Below are 22,579 nucleotides of genomic sequence, written 5' to 3'. Positions count from 1 at the left end.
TCAGTGGATTGTAAATTATTAATCACAGAAGTTAGAGCTGGAAAATGCCTGTTAGATGATCTAGTCTCTTTACCCGCTGCCATGAGATTTAGTCCTCTGGCAGTGTCCACGCAAGATACTACGTTTTAAATTGATCACAGAAAAAAATTCATTTCAGTTTTTTATTTTTCAAAATAAGAGTTCATTTGACCATAAGCATACGATGGAAAACTTATGGACATGTACATAATACAGTTCACATCCATTATAATGAATAAATATCCAAGAATATCATGAATAATGTACTCCTCTATACTTCCGCAGAAGCCAAATTTAGAAAGATTTTTAAAGCACTGTTAGACTTACTTTAATGGCAAAGGGCACTGGAGATCTTTGCAGAGTATCTTTTGCTGCATATGGTAGCTCTTACTTCGGAAGGTTTGTAAAAGCAGAGCCTTCTCGGGCAAATAGCGAATTACAGAGGCATGGAGGGATTTGCTGTGGGTTGGAACATTGATAGTGAGGCAATTAGGAACTCAAATTGAATATTAAAGATTGATATACATAATGGGAGCACTGCATGCATTACTGCCTTGTCTTTCACATTGAATTAACATTGGTAACAACTAAATTTGGTGAAGCTCAGAATCTGTCAACAAATGTTGAGCAATGATGTCTTTAATATTCCCAGGCATGTGGCTGAAAACCTTTTGAAGGCTGAGGGGTGGAAGGCGGCTTCCTGTTTGTAAGTCAATTCTTTGCAAATTTTGTTTCCTGCAGTGCTCTCTTGGAAAAATTTGAGTTCCTTTATTAGCATATATTTTAGCATGGCTAATTTCCCCTGTGTTCCGTACTAGTGATAAGTGACTTGATCTCTTCTTTCTGACACATAACTAAACCAAAAGGAAGAAAGCTCTCCGGTACGAAAAGGCCCTGGGGTTAAATGTTCTCACGGAGAGGGGGTTGTTGTTTGGCTAGTTGGTTTTGCCTTTTTTTTTTTCTTCTTTTTTTTTTTTTTCTGGTTTGTGTGCTTTATAACAAACGGCACAGGGGAACGTCTGAAAAGGTGCAGCATCCCTGGGTGCCTGACCCGTAGTGCCACGCAGTTCAGATTCGCCAGCTGCATTTGTGCTGAGTTTGAGATCTCAACTCCGGGTTTTGCTGCGGAGTATTTAAACGCTACACTGTGATACATTTAGTGGGGCAGTACAGTATGTTTCCCCTTAATTACATTTTGTTTTACTGCTAAAAGTGTTTATGTTTCCTGTGCCCTGGGAACAGAGGCAAGTTCTTTGGCTGTCCACCTTGGGGACAGTTTTCAAACACGGGCATTCTGGTAAGACATCTGTACGCACGAGCGGATGCTCGTATCGGCAGGCAGGTGTTTCGACAGTGTCTGCCTTGCAGAGCCGAATCTGAGTTTCCAGATGCCGGGAGCAGTGGGGCTGTTTAGACTTCATTGCTTTTTGGTTTTGCTTTTTTTTTTTTTTTTTTTTTTCCCCCTCTTCTTAAAAATGGGCTGTCTGAGATAAAGATCCTTTCTGGTGCAGTCCAGGTTTCATTAAAGGTGGGTGGACACCTCTGGGCTAGGAGAGCAGTTAAACTGCATAGAATGTGTTAAAACAGTTCCTATAATCCCAGAGCAATGCGTGCATGCAAGCCTGCAAAATGCAAATTTCTGTGCCGCCAGGAGAAAGAACTGTACAGTGTAAGTACAAGTGCATGCAAGATGCATGGCATCCATTTTTAACAAATCACAACAAATATACGTATGTTCTTGCATTTTAGGAGCTTCCCAGTTGCTTCCTTGGTACAGTGACCTCCCATATATAGAAAACTCTGGGGGGAGGGAAGGAAACCCACTTCCTTTTCTTCTGAATATGAAATGATGTCACAGATATACAGTGTTGGAGAAGAAGCTTTTTGTGTGAGAACAACAGGTCTGAGATGTAAGGAAAAGTGCGTAGCTTGGCAGAATCTGACAAAATCCTGCTTTTCTATTCTGTTTGTGGCAGAAGTTAACTTGCTATCAAAATGCTAAATGTAAACCAAAGGAGGGATTTTTAATGTTTGTTTACCAGCAATCAAAAATTTGTGTTTGTTCATTTGTTTAATCAAATTGTTGTAAAAACCGTAGTTGAAAAAAGATGTGTTTCCTGCTTGACTCATTTTAGGTAATGCTGTCATTTCGATAAATCACGTGGTAGTGTTTAGGAAATTGAAACAACCCACCTTTATTTTAACTTGAATTTTAGTGACTAACATCTGTATGTGACCACCCTATGTTTATACAGTAGGTAAATAATACCGTAGGGGCCATCCATCAGTTTCATGATTTCACAAGAACACAAACCTTTTCCTCTCCCGCCACCCCAAGAGGATACAAATTAGTGAACCAAGAAACGATGCTATCATGGCAGGCAGGCAGGCAGGCTCCTCATTGTGTATGCTGAAGGCATACCCCGCGCTCGGCGCCCACCCGCGCTCCCCTCCCCCTGCTGCCTACTGTTTGTGCTCTTGATAACATGATGAGAATGATGCCTGGCCCTTGTGCTGCAAACTTCTCTGCCTTCCCCGTGGACTGACACTCTCGATCTTGCTTGCAGGTGCATGCCAAATTCCGTTATCCTTTCTACTATGAAATGTGCTGGTATGTTCTGGAGAGATACGTGTCCTGTGTGACCCAGCGCTGCCACCTCAGCAAAGAGTACCAGAAAGAATCAATGTTAATTGGTGAGTGAATCCTTTGAGTGCGTATTCAGAACTGATGCTAGCACCTTAGGCTAGTTACTGCTTTGGTTTCTGCAAAGCAGATTATAACCTGAATTGGAGAACTGTAGAAATTTTAATGAATTATTTCTTTATTTTTGGGGTGGGGAGGATTTGACTCTTCAGCGTTTCAACAAAGTACCAACCTAGTTCAAATGATATTTATTGAGCGTTCCCTTAGAAAGTGGATCCTGGAAAAATAATTTTTGGATGCATTTATTGCTTGATTCCAGCAATGTTTGTGTTGAGATGATCTGCCAAACAGTTGAGGATTTACTGTCGTGTTTGGCACAGTACCTTAGTAGCCAGAAATGTATGCATTGCAAATATGCTCTGGTGGGTTGGATACTTAGTCCTTTTATAGCGCTTTGCATCTACAGAATGCATCACTGTCACTAAATCTGGCTTCTTTTTCTTTAATCTCTTCTGTAGTTCTCTCAGTTCTTAAAAGAAAAACAAAAACAAAAAATATAGAAACAAGAAAGCACCCATACAAATCTACATGATCTATAACTTAAGTGCAGGGTGCAGGGAGGTCAAAGAAACCTTTAAAAGAACAGCTGCAAATGGACCATGGCAGAGATGGATAGATGTGTCTGAAGCAGGAAGGCATTGCCTTGGCACTGATGTGAGCTTCACGTCAATGTGTTACAATTCCAGCGGTTGCCTTGCTGAACTGCCCTCTTCCCCCCCCCCCTTTAATGGAACGAGACAGTGGGCCGTGTTACCTTCCTGCTTTTAAGCACGGAAGGGCTGAAAGTAGTACGAGTACCAGCTAAATCTTAACTGATCCATATTAAGTGCGGAGGAGGACTGAAGTATTTCTCAGCCTCCCAGTCCCTGAGATGCCACTTGGTGGGAACCTGGCGTGTTTGGAGCTGCTGCAGGTTCTGGACAGAGGAGGGAAATGATCACCTAATTGCAGCATAATTTTCAGTAGGAGGGATTGAAGAAGTTATGGGCAGACACACTCTTCACTGAGTTTCGCTGACCAAGAATAACTGGAGGGAGCTAATAGTCTGTGTAGATAGGGCAGGGAAATCTCTTGCGGTCCCTGGGAATCCGAGTGCTTCACATTTTGCACCTCTGCGCTGTGGGACTCTGATCTGAAGGGTCAGTAAGTCAGGCGCTCTGTGCGGAGGAATTTTTCTCTTTATATGAGATTATCCTAGAGGAAAGGATGAATTTAGCCCTTTGGCTTAGCACTTCAAAAACACAGTGACAAAGCTCTGTTACTGCATTCCCTGGAAAATAAGGAGCAAACTCCTGTTGTCAAACCACTGGCGTGAGAGGTGCTGTACTGGGAAGAGGCTCTTCCCGCTGGCGAGGCAGGGGTGCCAGATCACTGAGGTGTAATTGCAGAACAAATTAGATGTGGAGAGTGGATGGCTCAGGATATTGAGACGGGACCTTTCCCAGCTAAATCACCAGTGTGAATTCAAGCCCAGCTCGGTGATTACTCATAATGATTTGGTGATCCCCATGAAATATGTCTCAATCCAGTTACTAGCTGAGAGATATTCAAATCAGGTACAAGCTCCCTGGGAACCATGCCTGTCCAGTGTCTAGAGGGAAGAGGATTGCTGTGCGTAACCAAAGAGTGTCAACTGCAAAGGCATCGGTAAAAGGACCCTGGCTGCTTGGAAAATGGTTTGGTGGTAACATTGTCTAGGCCTTGTTGTCTCCTGTGGTGGTTTGAATTGTTGGCTTCTAGGAAGGTGAAAATTAAACTGTTTCACTGTTAATTGGGCATGTTTTTATGGTCATTTTAAGCTAATGTAAGAAACATGCTGCCCTCACAAAACGATCCTGTTCTTGTGGGCTCTAGTGACTGTGCAGCTGCCTGGTGAGAGCTGGATCAGTTCAGTGAGCTGACTGAAGATGAACCGTACTGAAAAACTGAATAATTTGTTATCGATAGGATCGATGAGCTAATCTGACTTGCAGCCACGCTACTGTGTGGCTGGTAGTGCCGAGTCAAGGGAGGTGCTGCGAGGATGTGGCTGGGCTGATCCTGAGCTGTTGTTACTGTCCTGAACGGATCGGGACTTCTAGCTTACCGAAGAGGTATCTACTGACAGTGTATAGTTCATCCACCTGCCTGCTACCTCTTGGCTTCAGAGTATTAGCATGCTGATAAAATCTCTCACACTGGCATCTAGGGCTTTTCTCTCCAGGAGAGACAGATTTATACTTTTTTTTGTCAGAAACTGCTTTTTATTTCCTGGCAGGATCTTACCTTAAAATAATTATTTAGCTGTGACTTGCTGTTCTGAAGCCCAGATCTACTGTATCTTCTGAATCTTTTTCTTTGGTATTTATCAAATTTTCTGCAGGAGTAAAGACATTATTTACCTTTAAAAAGCTGTGCTGTTTTGTTCTGCTCAGGTAATACTATTTCAGATATTTGCTTGTCCTTTCAACTAGTCTCGGTGTCTAGCCTCTTGACTCAGGACAAATCTCCATGAACTGTAATCCTGAATAACTTTTGTTTGTTTGTTCTGTGGTGTCTGTATCTTAATATTCATTCAGCTCTTATGGGATGCTAGATCCAATTGAAGTTAGATATGAAGACCCCACTCCTTCATTTTTTAAGCTTTTCTTCAGAACTATTCAGGTCCTCAAATTGTTACATGCTCCTCTCTTCCTTAGAGACTTCTCTGTCTGCAAGCAGTGTCTTGATTTCCCATGAGAGAGTATCCCTTGACGAAGAATTTCCCATCATCTTCCATAAAGAGTAATGAAACGATGTGTTTAGCTTCTCTGCAGGCCCCTCATTAGATTTAATTGTCTTCTGTCCTTCTTGGTCTAAGAAAAGCTTCTTCACATCCTTATATTCGTTTTCAGAAATTTCTCTTGAATAGGCTTAATGTTTATAACTGCTTCTTGTTTTTCCCTATTTTAGTATATAATTTCCTTGACATAAGTTGTTTTAGATGTCTACTTATTACCTTTCTTTTTTTTTGGCTGCTAGAACTTGCTATTTTTCACCTTCGAGTTGTGCTGCTTTTTCATATTCTTTCTGATACAACAGTCTCACTGGATCTCATAAGCTAAGAAGCAGCAGACTTGACTGATACCTGAGGAGGACGTCCTCCAGGGAGAATGCAGAATGCTGGATGTGGTCTCTGGGATTTGCGGAGTGGTGGTTTCCAGAGATCCCGTTCGCCTATGCGAAAAAATAAATACCATGTTTTCGTTACATGGTATTTATTTACTTTGAGATGAAGGTGGCCAAATTCAGAATGAGCCTTTAAAGATATTGGCTACTCATGAAAATTAACTGCTATGGATTTATTGTGATACCTCTATCAATTTAGTTATACACTGGTATAGCAAATTACATTGATCTTTGTATTTCTGCTTCCCAAATATCTGGCCCCAAAAACTTCAGGCAGAAACTTAAAAGCTCAGTGGAGGCAGGCTAAAATTTTGAGTGTTCCCAGTCCTCGAATGAAAAATGTCTACGCTTCTAATGAGATGGAAGAAGGAGACCATGGCTTCCTTTCCCATTCTTCAGTCCCAGAGTGAGTCTTCAGGCAGTTGCCTCCTAGTCAGTGTGTGAGACTACTTTTTTTTTTTTCCTTTTCTCTTTCACAGAAGGGCGAACGCTCAGGGGAATGGTGATGTGACAGCAATCACAGGCTGCTGCAAAAGCGCACTCTCTCGCGCGCTCTCTCTCTCTCTCTCTCTCTCCACTTTTTCTTTTCCCTGTCCATCTCAACTGTGACATTTGTCCTGTCAGCTGGAATCAAAACCAGATCCTATTTGGGTTTCCTACTAGGCTTGAACATGCACTGTTTCAGGATGGATATGTCTTCATTATTTTTACTCTTATCATGAATGAGTCTGTACTGGCTGTTTTCAACCACAGTTGACCTTCAGTGAGATATGGATCTTGAGAGTGAGCTGACAAAGAGTAATTGGGAGAAGATACTGGGCTATCCGAAATAGGCTTTCTCTGTAGCCTGCAGCTTTTAAGATTCCCACTGCTAAAATTTTAACAGGATGGCTCTAACTGTATACTAAGCCTGACGGATAAAGAAGATGTGCCCTCTGGGATGGCGAAGGAGCCCTGCTTTTTTTTTCTCCTTCATCTCAGAGGACAGAATGGATTTGCTTATTGATAGGACAGGTACTGGATTATACGGAGTGATTTGTGTGTGGGATGCTCCATGCAGTGTTGTACTTCCAGTGTGCTCAGTTCTTTCTGCTAATGAAAATGTCATTCCTGCCTTTAGCGGACCAGTAAGAATTGCTGCTCCCAAGTCACAATGCCAGATTTTGAAACTGGGAATGGCAAGGTAGATATTACATGCTGGATTGTTGTAAAGAAGTTAGAAAGATTTCATAATTATACCTCCTCCGCCCTTTCTTTAAAGTTCTATAATATGGTAAGTTGCTTCTCACCAAAGAAGAAAACTGTATAATTATCTTGTACAAGTGGATAAACTGTGGGGAAAGTTAAGTGATTTGCCCAGAACCATGGGGAAGTCAATTGCTGTAGAAGAAAAGGTATTTCTAGCTCTTTGCCTGTGGTCAAGCCTGTGCTCCTTGTCTTACTGACTGGTTTGGATAAGCTGGTTTGCTTTGCTTTGAGACGAAGAGGGGGGAAGGTCTGTTAGGGCTGTCTGTTTAAGCCCAAACCAGATAACCCCTCTGAAACGAAAAGAAGAAGAAGAAGAAAACAATTGCACTTAGCAGGAGCTTTCTTCAATGGAGAGACTTCATAAACCTAAAAACGCCAAGTCGGTGGAGCTCTGGTAGTATAGAATTAACCCTCTGCTCACTGGTTAACCTTAACCCGTAGCCTACCGTAAAGCTTTTGTGGATGTGTTTTGCCAGTGCGGTTTAGAACTTACTTTGCATTGGTGGGGCGTGCCTGGGCTCTTCAGCTGTGTACAAATACGCCCGATGGAGACAAGACCAGGGTGGACCTCTGCACACTCCAAAAACGATGAATCTCTTACTAGGACTTACTGGCAAGTCTCTGGTTGCAGCCTTCGACTTTTCTCCCTCCGTCTCTCTGGCAGGCAATAGGCAAGGCTTTTGCATTAATGGGACACTGGTCCCTTCTTCACTATTTTTGTGAGTCTTCCCATGCTCCAGGCTGCTGATGCACACTCGGGAGCGTGGAGGGATGCCACTGTGGAAGGAAAAGCCCAAAGACGACTGCTGCCAACAGGCAAAGTGCCTAGGAAACTCCCTTTGTATGAGGGGGGCTAGAGGAGCAGGGCAGTGCTGGGAGCTGCCTAGCAACTCCTAGCTGTAGCAAGCAAAGCCCAAGACTGGGAAGGGGAGACATGCTAAAACGTACTTATCACTAAAGTAAATGCAAATTACACTTGTGTAGAGCTTTAGCTCACAGGATAGGGTAGCTCTGAGTCAGATGTGGTTTTCATTAAATAAAAATCATGACCCTTTGCATTACAACCAAACACTTGAAAACACAAACTTGAACTTTCCTGCTCTTGACATTGTCCTTCCATTATTGATTCTCTTGGATTTTTTTTTTAATTAGCAGCAGCAGACGGTTCTAGTGCTCCAGAATGGGCTGTGATACTCTTCGACCTGATTAACTGCAGGTTATTAGCAAGCCCTATTCCTACAAGTAAAGCTAGGCCCAGCACCATTTAACTGTCAAGCTTGCAAAGAACAGGCCACTTGTTTGGTAAAGATTCATCCTGAGGTTAGATTTAGATTATTTTTTGTGTGCATGATTATACTGATTGTCTGTCCATACCCAGGCGTAGCTGGCACAGCAACACCTGCTTTGTGCACATCAGCCTGTAGCAGAGAAAGGAGCCGCAGCTGGATGGACAGGAGTGCTGGGCCCCGTGCGTGCTGCCTTCCCCGGCGTGCTGCGATGCTCCACACCTCCTCTCTTGCCTTTTGTTTCCGTAGATGAGAGCAAGAGACAAAAAGTGGACACCTCACTCAAGGCCGTTTTCTCTTAGCACCAGAGCATTACTTGCAGTAAATTATTCACATTTCCATGATGTGATCTCCCCCTCTTTCCCTCGGCCTTATCTACACTTGTGATTTGCCCCAGTTACAGCTGTCAGTTCTTGGAGACTGTTTCAGCAGAGCCACAGCATAGGAAGAGAGAAACATAATTTTCTTTGTGCAGATTTAGACCAGTTTCAGTTAAGGACGCTGTGCTAGTACTGGTAGTGCAGGGCTGTGTGCCCGCTTTCACCTTCTGCTGCTTTTTCCCGCATCATCTCCCATCTAGATTAGGCTCTTGTACTTCAGGCATTTGTAAAACAGGTAACCAAAGCGGTGAGGCCTGGAGAAAGGCTCCAGCCCTGAACCCGAGCGACTGGGTTCTCGTTCCTGCTTCTGCCCTAGATCTGGTATGTGACAGTGAGCAAATCGGTCTTTCTCCCAAGCATCTCGTTCCTCAGCTGTAAAATGGGGGAGTGACGTGGGCTGATCAGAATAGCCCTCTGAGATGGATAAGTGAACCAGCTACTGTGGATGGGAAAAACAGTGTAAATGAGTTAGATAACCTAGTGGTTTTTAAATATTCTGGTTACACTATTTTCTAATCCTGTTATTTTTCTAAGGAGAAGTGTGGGGATGGTGTAGCACAGACCAGAGAGGAGGGGCAGCTTTGGAGCGTTGCACGCTGCCACGTCAACACACACAGTGCGCTGTGCGGTGCTTCGTGGCAAAGCCTTAGTGGAGGGGTGCGCGGAGGAGCTTCGCCTGCGCTGCAGGTGGAGCCGGGCTGGGCTATGTCCGCCCTTGCTGGTGGTTGATATTGTTTTATGTGACTGCTATCTCTGTTCACAGGCATTTCAGCTTAAATATGCCTTTCAGAAGTAGTTTTCTAGCTGTTTCGGTTCTGAGGAAAAATTCCAATGTGCCTGGAGGAGTAGACTGGAGTAGACGCTTGATTTTTGCAGAACCTGCAGCATTAGCTCGTCTCCCCTGAGAAGTGGCAAGAAGCAAAGTGGCCAACTCATTTCTCTCAGGCGCTAGTGCACATGGGTGCACCTGATCTCACAGGTTTTTATTTGGAATTGCAATGTTAAGCAGCTAGGAAAGCTGCCGCAGGATAGCTGATTTACCACTACCTGCTGCATCTTTGTTTCCCAGCTGCCAACACCACACACATTCGGTGAGAAGATGGCGCAGACTGTGCAAGAGACAAGGAGCTTTGCTGTCGTAAGGATGAACTTGCCAGCTTGGAGCTGGGCTTCAGTGTTTGTTTTGAATCTCTCTGTTAAACAACCGGATGCTGATTTTTTTTTCCTTTAATGTTCGTTTAGTCCTTTCTTAGGCATGGTTCACATTGTCCTAATCCAAAACTGCTGCACTGCAAAACATGAAAGTACTCAGGGTTTTGGCCTGCTGAAAATAAGAAAACGAAGCTGTGAAAGAAACTTTTCGTTAATTGTTCACTTGTTTTTCCTATATGACTTCTGTTTCCTTTGCAGAGTGCTCTTTGTTTACAGCTTAATCTCATATCCACTGTAGCCAGTATTAAAATTCACATTAACTGAACAGTGTTGCCATGTGTTTTCCACAGAAATTCTTGCTGTTGCTAGCCTGCGTTCAATGTCATTCACTTAGTAAAGAAAATCGGGTCTAATAAACATGAAAAGACCAGTGGTCTAGGGAACCTTGGCCACTACTTTCCAGCACTGCTTTCACTGCTCAGTTGCACTGAGTTGGGCAAAACTGAGGTTTTTTTAGGGGGAAAACCTGGTATAAAGCTAAGATTAATAGTCCTTTAGACTCAAACTTGCCTTTACATTTTCCTGAGAAATACCTAGAATGCATCAAGGACTGCATTAAGAATAACAATATTGTGTGACTCTGGGCCAGTGGCTTCATTTTTCAGTATTTTTAGGCTTCTTATCTGTGCTTTAAAAATTTTGTGTAGTGCCCCCTGCCCTGTAACGACTGATAGTTCTTGTTTTCCCAACGGTTGCTTGAGAAGAGAAAGAGTATTGAGAAGTTGACTTTGTCCTGTGCAGAATTCCTGGAAGAATGATGATGTACAGCATTTTAACATGCTTCCTCCCGTCATTTTTTCCTCTCCTCTTTTTGTGTAAACTTTTATCTTAAAGCTGTAAAGATTGCCGAATCTGGTCTTTTTCGGATTTGCTGGAAAGTTAATTGCGTGTGACTTACGAGCTCTGCCTACTCTTAATTGAAGGCATAGAGGATTGAATCTTTGAAAAAAGCATATTTTTTCCCCTAAACTTTTCTCAGTCATTTGAACTGAGTAGATTTTAACAAAAAACATCAAAAAAAATTTTTTTAATTGGCTGAATAAACTCAATTTCTGTCACATACTTAAAAGGCATTATCCAGTGCCTTGTTAAATAGGCAGCTCCTAGACCCAGTGGTAGGAGCGTGTAAGCTGGAAATTACATTCAGCGTTCTTTTTCTAACTTTCAGATGCAAAAAGAAAGCGCAGCGTAGACAGCTATTCATCGGATTCGTGGTTAGACATGGATGAAGAATCTTGTGATGCCCATATCCGGGAGGAGAAGGATGACAGCTTGGATAAGAACTCCAAATCCTTGGCGGATGGCTCCTCCTCACCCAACAGCACACACTCGGAAGGGAAGGAGGGTACAGGGAGAAAACAAAAAGCCACAGTAATGAGATATCTCAAAAGAACTTTGTCTAATGAGTCAGACGACAGCGTAAAATCAACGACCCCCACGGACTATCCCAAAACACCAACAGGGTCTCCAGCTACAGAAGTTTCAACCAAATGGACTCACCTCACAGAGTTTGAACTGAAGGGTTTAAAAGCCCTGGTGGAAAAGCTTGAATCTCTCCCAGAGAACAAGAAGTGTGTTCCAGAAGGTATCGAAGATCCCCAGGCTCTCCTAGAGGACATGAAGGTGGGTGCGATAGCTTGCTGAGCGACACAAACTGTATTCAGGGAGCGCAGGAGGCAGTAGGAGTTCAGAAAGCAAAGTTCTGCAGTAGAGGGGTGGTCCGTTGTGTGCAGTGACCACCTCAGGTGGGCTTGCTGTGCTGCAGAAAAGGGAATTATGCTTCCAGCAAAAGCCATCGTACCGCTTTGCACTGCAGTCGGATTTAACTGATGGGGTCCTTTCTGCAAGTCGCAGCTATGCTCAGTGGCCAAAACTTTGGGTGCTCTCGTAGTTTGGGGCTTGGTATATCCCACATGTAAATCATATCTAAAGAAACCTGTTGATAGTCTTAATCTGCCATTTTTGGTCTAGTCTCTGCAGAATATATCTGATTAACTGACACATACAAAATGTAAATACTTGATCTTAATTCAGAAGATAGATTGCCTTTTTCAGGTGCATTTTCTTTCCTTTTTTTGCCTTTTTCATTTTCTTTTCCTCCATTGCCCTCTATAGGTTGATAATTATTCTCTGCTGGTACAATGTACTGTTTTCGGAGATGGTGAGGAGTGAAGGCCCACTGATGACGAACTTGTCTTTAGATTTGTAATATAGCAGAGGTGGTACTTTATGTGACTTAGAGATGAATTCCTCCTGAAGACCAGCATGGTCTTGTTGCTCCTAGTCTCTCCCTGCCTCTGATCTGCAGCATCGCCTTGAACTATTTGCTTAGCTTTTCTGTGCCTTGTTTTCACATTGTATTAAATAGGCATATTAATACTTTTTTTAAAAAAGAACTGAGACCAGCCTGCTATTGCCATTTTGCTGGGACTTGTCAAATAAGACTAAAATAATCAGGGTGTTCTCTGTAGGTTCAGTACCATGGCAATTTGGCCTGATTTGGAACTACAAGTATTAATTTTTAGTCTTGTGCTTGGACTGCTGGTTTTGTTCTGCGTATGTGTACAGCATGATTTTATTTATTTTTCTTCAACTACATATGTTCTATACATGACAGCTGTGTAAGCCACAATCTGAGGAAAAATACAAGTTTATATGGTAAAAAGGGAGCCTGTACTTCTTCAGTGTAAGTAGTGTAACAGCTGCTTAGAAATGTCTTCAAAGCCAGTTAAAGAAGGTTGTAAATATGCAACACGCAGTGGAACCATATTCTGCAATCTTGGAGCCTGGAAGGGTGATACACGGCACTCGCTTTGGTAAACCACAAGAGCTCAGAAAATCTCTTCTTGCAAAATCAGCTACTTTGTATGTGAAAGTGGATGAGCATGCATGCAGTTATGGCAGTAGATTTACTTGCTTTGTGATCAGTGATATTCTAATCGGAAATCAAAATGAAGCTTCAAGACCAGGAACTGAATTTGTGGTGGTGAAGGGGAAAGAAGGGTAGCGTTACTTTTCCAAGCTTCAGGCACAAACCAAGTTTCACTTAAAAATAAGCTGCCCCTTCTTGACATTCTAGAAGGGGGTACAACACACAATAAATTGTGCAGATGTTCAGAATACGATCGTGAATGCTCTTTTGGTGACATACTCCAGTACACTGCACTGTGAGACATCTTACTAGAGCAAGGCAGGATGCCATATGTGAATCTGGTTTAAAGCACCGTGTAGGAGTATATGCTTTCTCCTCCTTCTGCAGAGCAGTGGATTCACTAGCTACAGAGGTGGAGAACTGCAAATGAACTTTGAACAGAATGGACCAAGTGATGCCCTTTCAGTGATACTGTGCTTTAACTGGTATTAAGCGGGTGTCTGCCACTTTTGTTCATCTTGGCAGAGCTGCAGTCTTGATGTTCCATCTCCTTTGATAACTGCACAGAAAACGGCCGCTTCTAAACTTCCGCTCCTTGCCAGCACACACTGTAACCATCAGGATGTAGCCCAACATCTGGATATTTATGATTCCCTGCTGGTTAAAGAGCCTCATGATAACGTCGAAACACCATACATGCTGCCGAGTTGTTTTCTCTGGGATCACCTCTGTATGTTTGGCGAGCCTGTGGTTGATTAGTCAGAGCAAGAACTCTTAAAAGGACGTTAATTCACAAACATTTTCTTGAACAGTATCTAAAGAACTGCTCTTTCTTCTCCATCTCCTTTACTGTATTGGCCCACATATAAGGCAGCCCTCAGCTTTCAGAGAATGATAGTCAGTACAGCATAGTAAATAATTAAACCCCATAGTCTCTCCCTACATCTGTTGTTATGTGCTTGCTAGGCTCTCTGAAGGAGCCGGGCACGGAGGGGGCGTTGTGCTCAGGTCTGTGACTGCGTGAGCACGCTTCCTCTCAAACGTGGAGCGCAGCCCCGGGCTGCCCGCGCTGAGCGTCCCGCTGCTGGTCAGCAAGCTGGCCGGGACGGGGTGCGTCTCGTTCCAGCTAGCGCCGGGCCCCCGCGTGCAACCACCCCTTGCTCCTTGCTGTCGCCGCATTGGTTCGCGTGGCAGAGGACAGCGCAGCGGGAGAAGGGGTCCCGACTCATCGTAATCCATGTGATAGCAAAGCATACATTTTGCTTTATTCAGTTTGTTGGCCTTAAAAAAACAAACAAATGCATCAAGTGCCAAGTGAGCGAGTTCAGCCCCTTGAGCTCGTGTCTCATGTAATGCCCCTAACAGGATTCCTGTTCCGCTTGGTGTGCGGGATGCAGCTACTCAGGATTTTTGTTCCGTCCTTGCTATTCAGTGTATGTTAGGTACTTCGTGCCGTTCAGAACCTCGCCTGAACACGGTGATAGGAATGTTCCCTGGGAATCCCAGCGATACTCATCATTACAGTAGTCACGTGCTTCCAAGCGGTAATTGATGAGCAGTTGTTATCTCTGATTCACAGGTAGGGAACTAAGGTACAAAGAGATTAAGATAAAAGTGGCCATTAATTTCGGGATACTAGTTTCAGGTGTGTCTGACATGATGTTCAGAATAGTTAGCATTGTTTAAGAATGGTATATGCAAAAGATAATTCTAATGGTGTTGAAACTGTAATTGCTTTGCTTTTCTGCAGCGGAGAAGTTCTGATCTTTAGCATCCAGTTCCCAAGTCAGAGGTGAGGAAGGCTAGGAGCGTGCAATCCATGACTGCCTGGGGAAACCTGAGCTGAAAGATTTGCCCTGTGTCACATAGAGACATCATGGCACAGGGAGGAAAACAGTCCAGTTTTCCAGAATAGTATTTATCTCCCTGACCATGAAATCATATTTCCTCTTAATTTGCTACCACTTTCCCAACTCATACAGCAGATAATGTGGGGATTTTGCTGACAGCGTTAGCAGTAGAGTAAGCAGAAGCCCTGCATCTTTCCCTCGCTCTGCTGACTATCCAGAGCACCAGCCATCTGTGGGACTCACTGGAGGCAGCAATCCTGTAGGCAAAACAGTACAGACCATGTAGCTGAGTACAGTCGCAGCGCACTTGCGCAAGGTTTGTTTCTTGGGCAACCTGAATTTTTTGTATGTGATGTATTAATAATACAGCCTAGAAAAAGTACCCTTTCAGGGCTCCCTTTTGAGGGTCATTTTTGACAAACGCATCGCAAGACGTCTCTCTGACAGAATGTCTAAAAGTTTTTGCTCCACTCAGAAAGTCTTAAACAAGTTTGTTTCTGATGAAAGTAAAACCATGTTTATTATAGCAGTTTTATTTCTTAATGAAACACCCTCAGGAACTATTCTGTATGACATTTAAATTGTTTTTGTGCTTCAGAAAACAGGATATGGGTAGTTAATTTGGGGAAAGGAAACCATTTTATTCAGCGACGTCAAGTTTCACAGAACAAATCAGGGTAGCTTGCAAAGAATTCCTGCTTTCCTGACCGAAGCAACGATTGAGTAAAGGATGGGTGAGTGGATTACTGCTCTCTGTGACAAATACAACTACAGCTGCATACAGCCTATTTGATGTCAAGTAGGTGAGGAGGCTCTTTGAAGTCAAGTAATTTATTTTTCCTTATGAGAAGGGAGCCTGAAAGCTAAACTAAGCCTGTGTAAATTCCTTACACGTCACCTAAGCTCCTAACTAACTGCCACTATCTAGTGGGGACCCGGCAATCGAGAAGTGCCAAGTAAATGCCTCTGCAGATTGAGATCCCATTTATCACCGTGATCGATGGAGTGCAGCAATGCAAGGGAAGCTTATTTGTGGAGCATGCCGCTGCCTCGCTCGGGGAGGGGTCAGCTCTTCCCTCCGCTCCAACAAGGAATTAAGCTCCTCTTGGCTGCAGCTATGCTGCATGGGAATTCTGTCCCGTGGGACCTGTATTTGCCACCAGAGGAGCTTCTCGGAGGCCTCCAAGCAGCTATTACTGCTAGCAACCTTCATTCCCTAGCAGATGGCATCTGAACAATCAGCAACGGAGAGGCAGTTCTGTATGTATCCAAATGGCTGCGGCTGGGCTCCGTCTGAGCGTGTACGTGCGGCAAATGTGAGGGGAAATTGTTGCACAGCTAAGCATACCCTCCCTGAGCGGGCTTGGCTGACACAAGTTACAGAAGGACCGAAGGCTTGGCAGTGTAGTTGTTGGCAGGGTGAACAACCAGGATGCGCGACAGCCCTTGCCGCCACATCCGTGCTGCTGGTGTTCCTGTTGGAGGCACTTGCAGCCTGCAGCAATACCTTGTTTTCCATATATACATGGCCTGAAATTGAGATATGAAACAGTGCAACAACTCCTGCTCCCAGTCTCTCAATTTAAAAATGAAGCAGCAGCTGAACTGTTAGATCTGGAGAAAGTCCCTGCAGTGAACAGATAAGGAAGAGAAAGAAAAATCACTGAGGAATAACTGTTCTTAAACGGTGGTCCTGGGGATCGAAAAAGTTTCATTGTGTGGCTTCTCCACTTGTTATTTAGCTGCCAAATGGAATAGCAGTCTAGTAAAAATGCACTCGGGGTGGATTTATGCATGGAGCAGAGAGTAGAGAGGATGTAATCTTACCACCTGGTGTAGTTTGCAGCCCATATCACAGGACTCTGCCAATGATCCTTGTCTGTATGCAGCCACTGATGTAGTTTTTCCAACATTTCTGTTGTGTTACCAGCGGGATGGTAATTCCTTCACTGCTGTTGGGGAAGACGATTGCAAGATCACTGTCGTGTGTCTCGTAGTAACGCCACAGACCTTGCCCACTTCAGAGTCCGAAAGCTGCCCTTCAGCAGGGGCTGAGGAGGTCCAACAGGGCAGAGGAAACTCAGCTGGAAGAACAGAATTTGTCAAATATCTGTAACTCCTTGGCAGCAGCAGAAGATTCTTGTGCAAGACAGATGATATCTACTGAAATATGTTCTTCCTTTTCCTTGCCAAGAATCTTACCCCCTTCTCATTCTGATGACAGAAGAAAACTCGCTCTGCTGAATGCATTTCAGGGGAGTCATTCCTTGCTGTGCTTGGGAAATTAATGGCGAAGCTGAATTCCTACATACTTAATCAGCCTCTTTCCTTCGTACCTGCTGTTGTCACCACAGTCATGAAGTGTAATGAATCAGGCAGCCTTGTGCTGGGTGAGCATCGTGTTTTTTTGTCGAACTGGAGCCCCATGGCTTTTCTTTATTTTTTTTTTCTTTTTTCTTTTTTCTTTTTTCTTTTTTTAAAGCAGGTGAACAAGCGTCTGCCTCCTCCAGCCTCTTGGGTACTGACATTTGATGCCACAGTCAATGCAACTGTGGTTTGGTTGTGGTTCTGCTGCTGAGACATCCATTGTTTTCAGCTGGCTGAGATGATAAACTGCCGTAGCTTTAAGTTGCTTCTTGGATAATATTTTTATGTGATACATACAATAACAAGAAACTCTCAGTATCCAGCCAAATTCCTGCAATGTACTCTGCTTTCTATTGAACTCCGAGTCTCTGACAGTATTTAGTGAAAATGTTAAGGTTTTCTGCCTTACAACCGTTCCAATTCAAGAGTAGCAAAGTAAAGAGAGCTTAATTTGTCATTTATTTATATGGTTCTCAAGCTGCCTTCTTGTTCTGGAGAGCTTGGGCTTTCCTCTAAAACCACAAAAGATCTCTACATTTTTAGGGTTGAAAACTGACTTTCAGAGTGTGGTCGCAGTTTAGTTAATGCAGTAATGACTGCCTGAATATAAAAAGGACGTGAAAAAAGAGGTGCTCGCTTACCTTGCTCACATCAGCGAAGAGCCACTAACTGTTTTGTATGTGCAAGCTCTTGGCCCTTTCCCTTGAGGAGGACTCAGCTAGAGATATGCTACAGGCTTCCACCGCCCATCTGAGCCAGGCTGGGACAAACCAGGCTGCGGTTTGCTCCTCACCAGCCAAGCTGTTCCCGGGGAAGCTCCTGAGCACGGCCACAGTCACGCTGACAAAATTGCCTTTACTAGTACTGCGTGTTTTGGTCATTGGGGCTGCTTTTAGGTTAACCAGTATCAAGAACAGCCTTACTGGTATGATCGTACCTGAAGGAGGAGCGCTGTGCCGGTGCTGTAGCCTCTGTCAGTAAAACATCTCTAATTTAAGCACAGACTGGGGAATTTAGCTGAATCCAACAGGGTGGTGAGCTCCCGCGAGGGAAAGCCAGCCCCAGGGGTGCCCGCCCGTGGGCTGCTCCGAGCCCCGGTGCCACCAGCCCGTCTGCTCAGGCTGTTGGGGCTGCAACATGCCATCACGTCCCCCGCTTTAGCTGAAAGTTTACAAATGAATTTCTTTGCATAATTCCAAGTACGTTTCCTATTAAAACAGGTACCATATTTTAAACTCTCCTTGTACAGTGTGTGAAATTTCTAATTATTAAAGCTCTACACTGGGGACTGAGAGTATCTAGCGCCTTTTGTTGTCTAATTAAGCTTTTTTCAAGACGTCAGTGTAATTGGGAGCAACACCGTTGACTTTCATTGTCTGGGGTTATCTCCTAAATTCTGTCATGAGGTAATTTCCAACCTGTAGTTCTTGTTTGTTATGTTGGAGCAATTTTTTTCCCCTTAACCTGTTAGAGTTCATTTGAGCTTCAGTTTTCAGCAGCTCAGCAGAATCCTTCTTCAGGCTTTTGACCTTTTTTTGTTGTTGTTGTTTGGATTCGTTTTCTTTTTTAGCTACCTGAACCCCAAATTAAGACCTCCGTAGGTAGGTTAGTAAGTACATCAAGAATCACAGGAAACCAATGTGGAATATGCACAACTGAGTACGCTTGAAAGCCGTTCTTCCCCACCTCGGTGTTGAGTTACCCAGTAATGGCAGTGATTCACAGCGGTGGAAGCTGCACAAGCCAGTGCAACCCACTCATGAGATTTCTAGGACAGTGCATCAAAGCAAAAAGATTTGGCAGGGGCGGTGGTAGAAAAAAGCCAATCTTTTTCCTTAATACCACACTATTCTAGAGTCAGATCCTTTCTCAGTGAATGCTCAGGAGCCTGAAGGCCTCACCTCACATAAAGGGGGTGAGATTGCAGCTGCTCTGCTCTGCCCTGCCCTTCAGCGTGGAAGGAAGGCTGGTGGAGATGACAGTGTTCAGGAATTGCCACCTGCGTGAAGGTGAAAGGTTCAGGTGCACAGTTCCATATCTGGACTTGCCCAGATGTGGCCAGGCGTGTGAGGGTTGCTCTGCGCTGCACGGTGGATGCCCTGTGGTGGCAGAGCTCGGTGCTTCTAGGGTCTTTTGGAGACTTGGTTAGGAGAAAGGGTGGTGGTTGTGGTGATGGCGGTGGTCCTCATTCGAGTTTTAAAGGGAGAGGTAATAGTGGTGTTAGACTGACACCAGCAGAAAAACACCAGTCTTTTGGATGCACCAGTTCTAAAGAAGTCTGCAGTATCTGGTGGGATTAGTGTTTGGTTGTGCTGTCAGTTTTGCAAGAACCTTCACTGTTTGGATCTTAAAGGCAGGTGCAAGAGTGTCAGTGTGACCTGGGAGGCTGGAAGCAAAGGTAACTTAATATAACTGCAGTCATGCTGCCCTGTAGCTTTGGTTGGGGTGGAGCAGGCTATTCTATAGATTTCTGCATTCTTCAGTTAGAAAAATGTATCTCTGGTTAATAAAACTGTTTTCATTTGCAACAGAACATTCTGAAGGAACATGCTGACGATGACCAAAATCTTGCCATTTCGGGTGTCCCTGTGGTCAGCTGGCCCAAGAAGACCACAAAGGTAATAAGACACAATTACTAATCACTGTTGTGCTAAGTCTTGATGTTTATTTAGCTATAATCTGACAAAGTGTTTTAGACGATACTTCAGCAGCTGCTAGCATTTTTAACATGACTTGTTATTTTTAATGGGTTTGTAATTAGGCGTTGAAGCAGAACATAAGAGTGCCTCAGTAGGGATAAATTGTTAGAGCTGCCATTTAAAAAATAATTTGTTTGGGCCTTATTTACCTGTATGAAACTTTGAAATGTGTTGTTCATTTACTAGTCCACGGTTAAATTTAAAAATGTTGATTTAACATTTTGCGTGAACATAAATGTTGTGTAAATTCTACAAACTGGTCACATCGTAAATACTCTCGTCTGGATGAGAGGAGGTTTTTCCTTTTACACTACGAGACCTGTATTCTCTGTCCAAGCGTGTCACTGTAACTTTGGAGGGTTGTTTTCTGGCCCTGTATCTTCATTTTGCTACCTATATATGGGAGTAGTTCTCTCTGCTTTGTAGGAGTACCATGAGGCTTGCTTCATTAATGCTTGTGAAGAATTTGAAGTAATTAGCTAAAGAATAATGTCAAAGGGCTGTATGTTATTTGTAACAGTGGTATGTTTACCAGACTGCAGTTATTCAGCATGCTGTAAAAGCAGCTCTGCTTGTTTAGAAGATGTCTCATCGCTTCTATTTTTACTGCTATTCTTCACTGAATTAGTTTTATAATACATAATTTCTCTAAAAATGCTGAAAGGGTCAGTCAACATCAATCAGGCTTCTATCTGAAAATCTGTTCCTCTTTGTAAATAACTTTCAAATCGTTAACTGAGTGAATTATTTCCCCTATTTTTGCTTAATTTGCTTGTGCACTCGGTGTGGCTTTGCATATCATCACTCGTAGCCATAAGAATACACTATTTTCAAATGGGAAATAAGAGACCATAAACTTGAGGAACTGCCAGGGAAGAGTGGGGCAAATGCTTCTTGGTTTCTTTTTGGTCTTTAGCTGATTGCATTGCAGATAGGTTTTACCTTGTTAAATACATATTTCTCTTTTTGATGGTAAGAAATCCGTAGGAATATGCATTGTGTTTAAAACATTTATTTGTTTAAAAACAACAGAGTAAAACCTTGACACCTGAATAGGTGTCAGATGCTCCACTCCACTGCTTGATAGCTGCTGTTCATTTACCAGTCAAGTGTACACTAGACATTGAGTAAGGAAAACCCCATGTGACCAGAGGAAAACTGGTGTGTGAAAATTAGAAAACAAAACTGAAAAACAGCTGAATTTTTTGTGCTCTATTTTTGAGCCTGAGGCTTGTGGTAGAAGTAAGGATTTGGTATTTTGAAGCTTTTATAAGCTTTAGTGTGTGTTAATGTTCTTGTTCGCTTTATTTTGGAATCCTTGATAAATGCTTCATTTTTATATGTTATTTCTGTGCATTGGCATCATCACTGTAATGTAGGATTTATATTTTTTGTGGTTTTAATCTTATCCCTCTTTGCAAAATTCATCTTGCTGGCTGCAAGGTTGGTTTTTTTGTTTGTTTGTTTTTTCCTAGTTTCTTGTGCTTATTTCCTTTAGCCTTTCTGAAAGCAAAACCTTCTAAAGGGCATCGTTCCCACTGCTAAGGTACAATAACAAACAAATATACACATCAGCTAGTAACAAATGCGAGGAAAACTCACAGAGTCAGACTTTACACTGAAGCCTGCAAATAATTTGTAGCAGAAGAAATACTTTCACCAGTCTCTTTACATTTATTTTCCTTAATCTGTAATTAACTTGTATGACATATTATGTTTTAGTTGAAACGTACACATGCAGACACGGCTGCGTGTTTCCAAAAAGGCGCTGCCTGTTTCTTGGACTCCCTTCGATTGGGGAGATGTTCGCACCCTCCCTGGTATCGCAGCTACGTCGCAGCCTGGGTGCGGAGGCCGAAGAGCGAACAGGCTAGGAAAACTCGTCGTAGAGCTGCGTCTCGGAGCCCCAAATTATAATATGTTGGAAGGACTATATAGGGGAAGTTTGTGTAAAGACAAAGTTGTAAGCGGTTAAGCTTAGTTATTTCTCCTTGTTCCCTTTAAGTCCTGACAATGAAGTAGAAGATTTTAAACAGAAGAAAACCCTTAGGGAAGGGGAAACTCCCTTTGGAATTGGTTGGTAGGTGGAGGAGCGAGGAGGCTCCATGGCCAGAAGATTCCACGACTGTTGAGCAGGGCAGTCAAACCTACCAGGAATTTCGCTTTCTATAGGATTGCTCTTCTAGCCTATAGCGTATATGAGAAATGCCAAACATTTAACAATGCCTTTCCCGAGGTACCAGTGTTTAAAGGGAGTGGCAGATGTGATACAGCTATTGCGGGACTGGTGAGAAGACGTTATAGCTGGTATACAAGTTTCCAGGGAGAGGAGGATTGTCTGATTCCAAGCTTAAAGAAAAAAAAAGAGAAGCGAACTGAAATTCAGGAGGAAAAGGCAGTAAGGCGAAAATGTGGCTCTTGCTTTCTCTCAAGAGAAGGCTCCAGAAGAGATTTAGAAAGACAAGAGCAGCAGATGGAGGAGGAAGAATAAAGCCAACACTAAATGCCAAAACATTTCAAAGGAAATGGAAATGACTCTAAAGAAAGGAGGGGAAGGGAGTAGAAATGGAGAGAAAGCAGGATGAGAAGAGAGGCAAGTACTGAAAAGAGATAGAGCAGAGAAAACGAGCAGAGGGAAAGAGCTCGTACTAAAGTAAAAGATCCCTGGGACAGGGACGGGGACTGACTTAAACTCTGTGAATAACCCAAGCTGTGGAAGGGCTTGCTTAGTTATATTGACTTGCTTTTGAAAGAATATGCCTTTAATAATCTGAATGACTTTAAAAGCAGCAAATA

At 43.3% G+C, this 22,579-nt stretch overlaps 1 protein-coding gene across 1 annotated transcript in view; it reads left to right on the top strand.

The window, feature by feature from the left end:
• The window catches only part of KDM2B (lysine demethylase 2B), a 116,830-nt gene that overhangs the window by 56,776 nt on the left and 37,475 nt on the right, over nucleotides 1-22,579 (top strand). Inside the window, exons 8-10 of the mRNA XM_067306752.1 lie at nucleotides 2,586-2,712; nucleotides 11,164-11,618; nucleotides 19,616-19,702. Coding sequence (XP_067162853.1) covers nucleotides 2,586-2,712; nucleotides 11,164-11,618; nucleotides 19,616-19,702 — 669 coding nt within the window. The remainder of the gene's footprint in view (nucleotides 1-2,585; nucleotides 2,713-11,163; nucleotides 11,619-19,615; nucleotides 19,703-22,579) is intronic.

Source organism: Apteryx mantelli, chromosome 17 (assembly GCF_036417845.1).
Source record: "Apteryx mantelli isolate bAptMan1 chromosome 17, bAptMan1.hap1, whole genome shotgun sequence".
Classification (NCBI taxonomy): Eukaryota; Metazoa; Chordata; class Aves; order Apterygiformes; family Apterygidae; genus Apteryx; species Apteryx mantelli.
The sequence above is the reverse complement of the archived record's forward strand: the minus strand, read 5'-3'. Positions and strand labels throughout refer to the sequence as shown.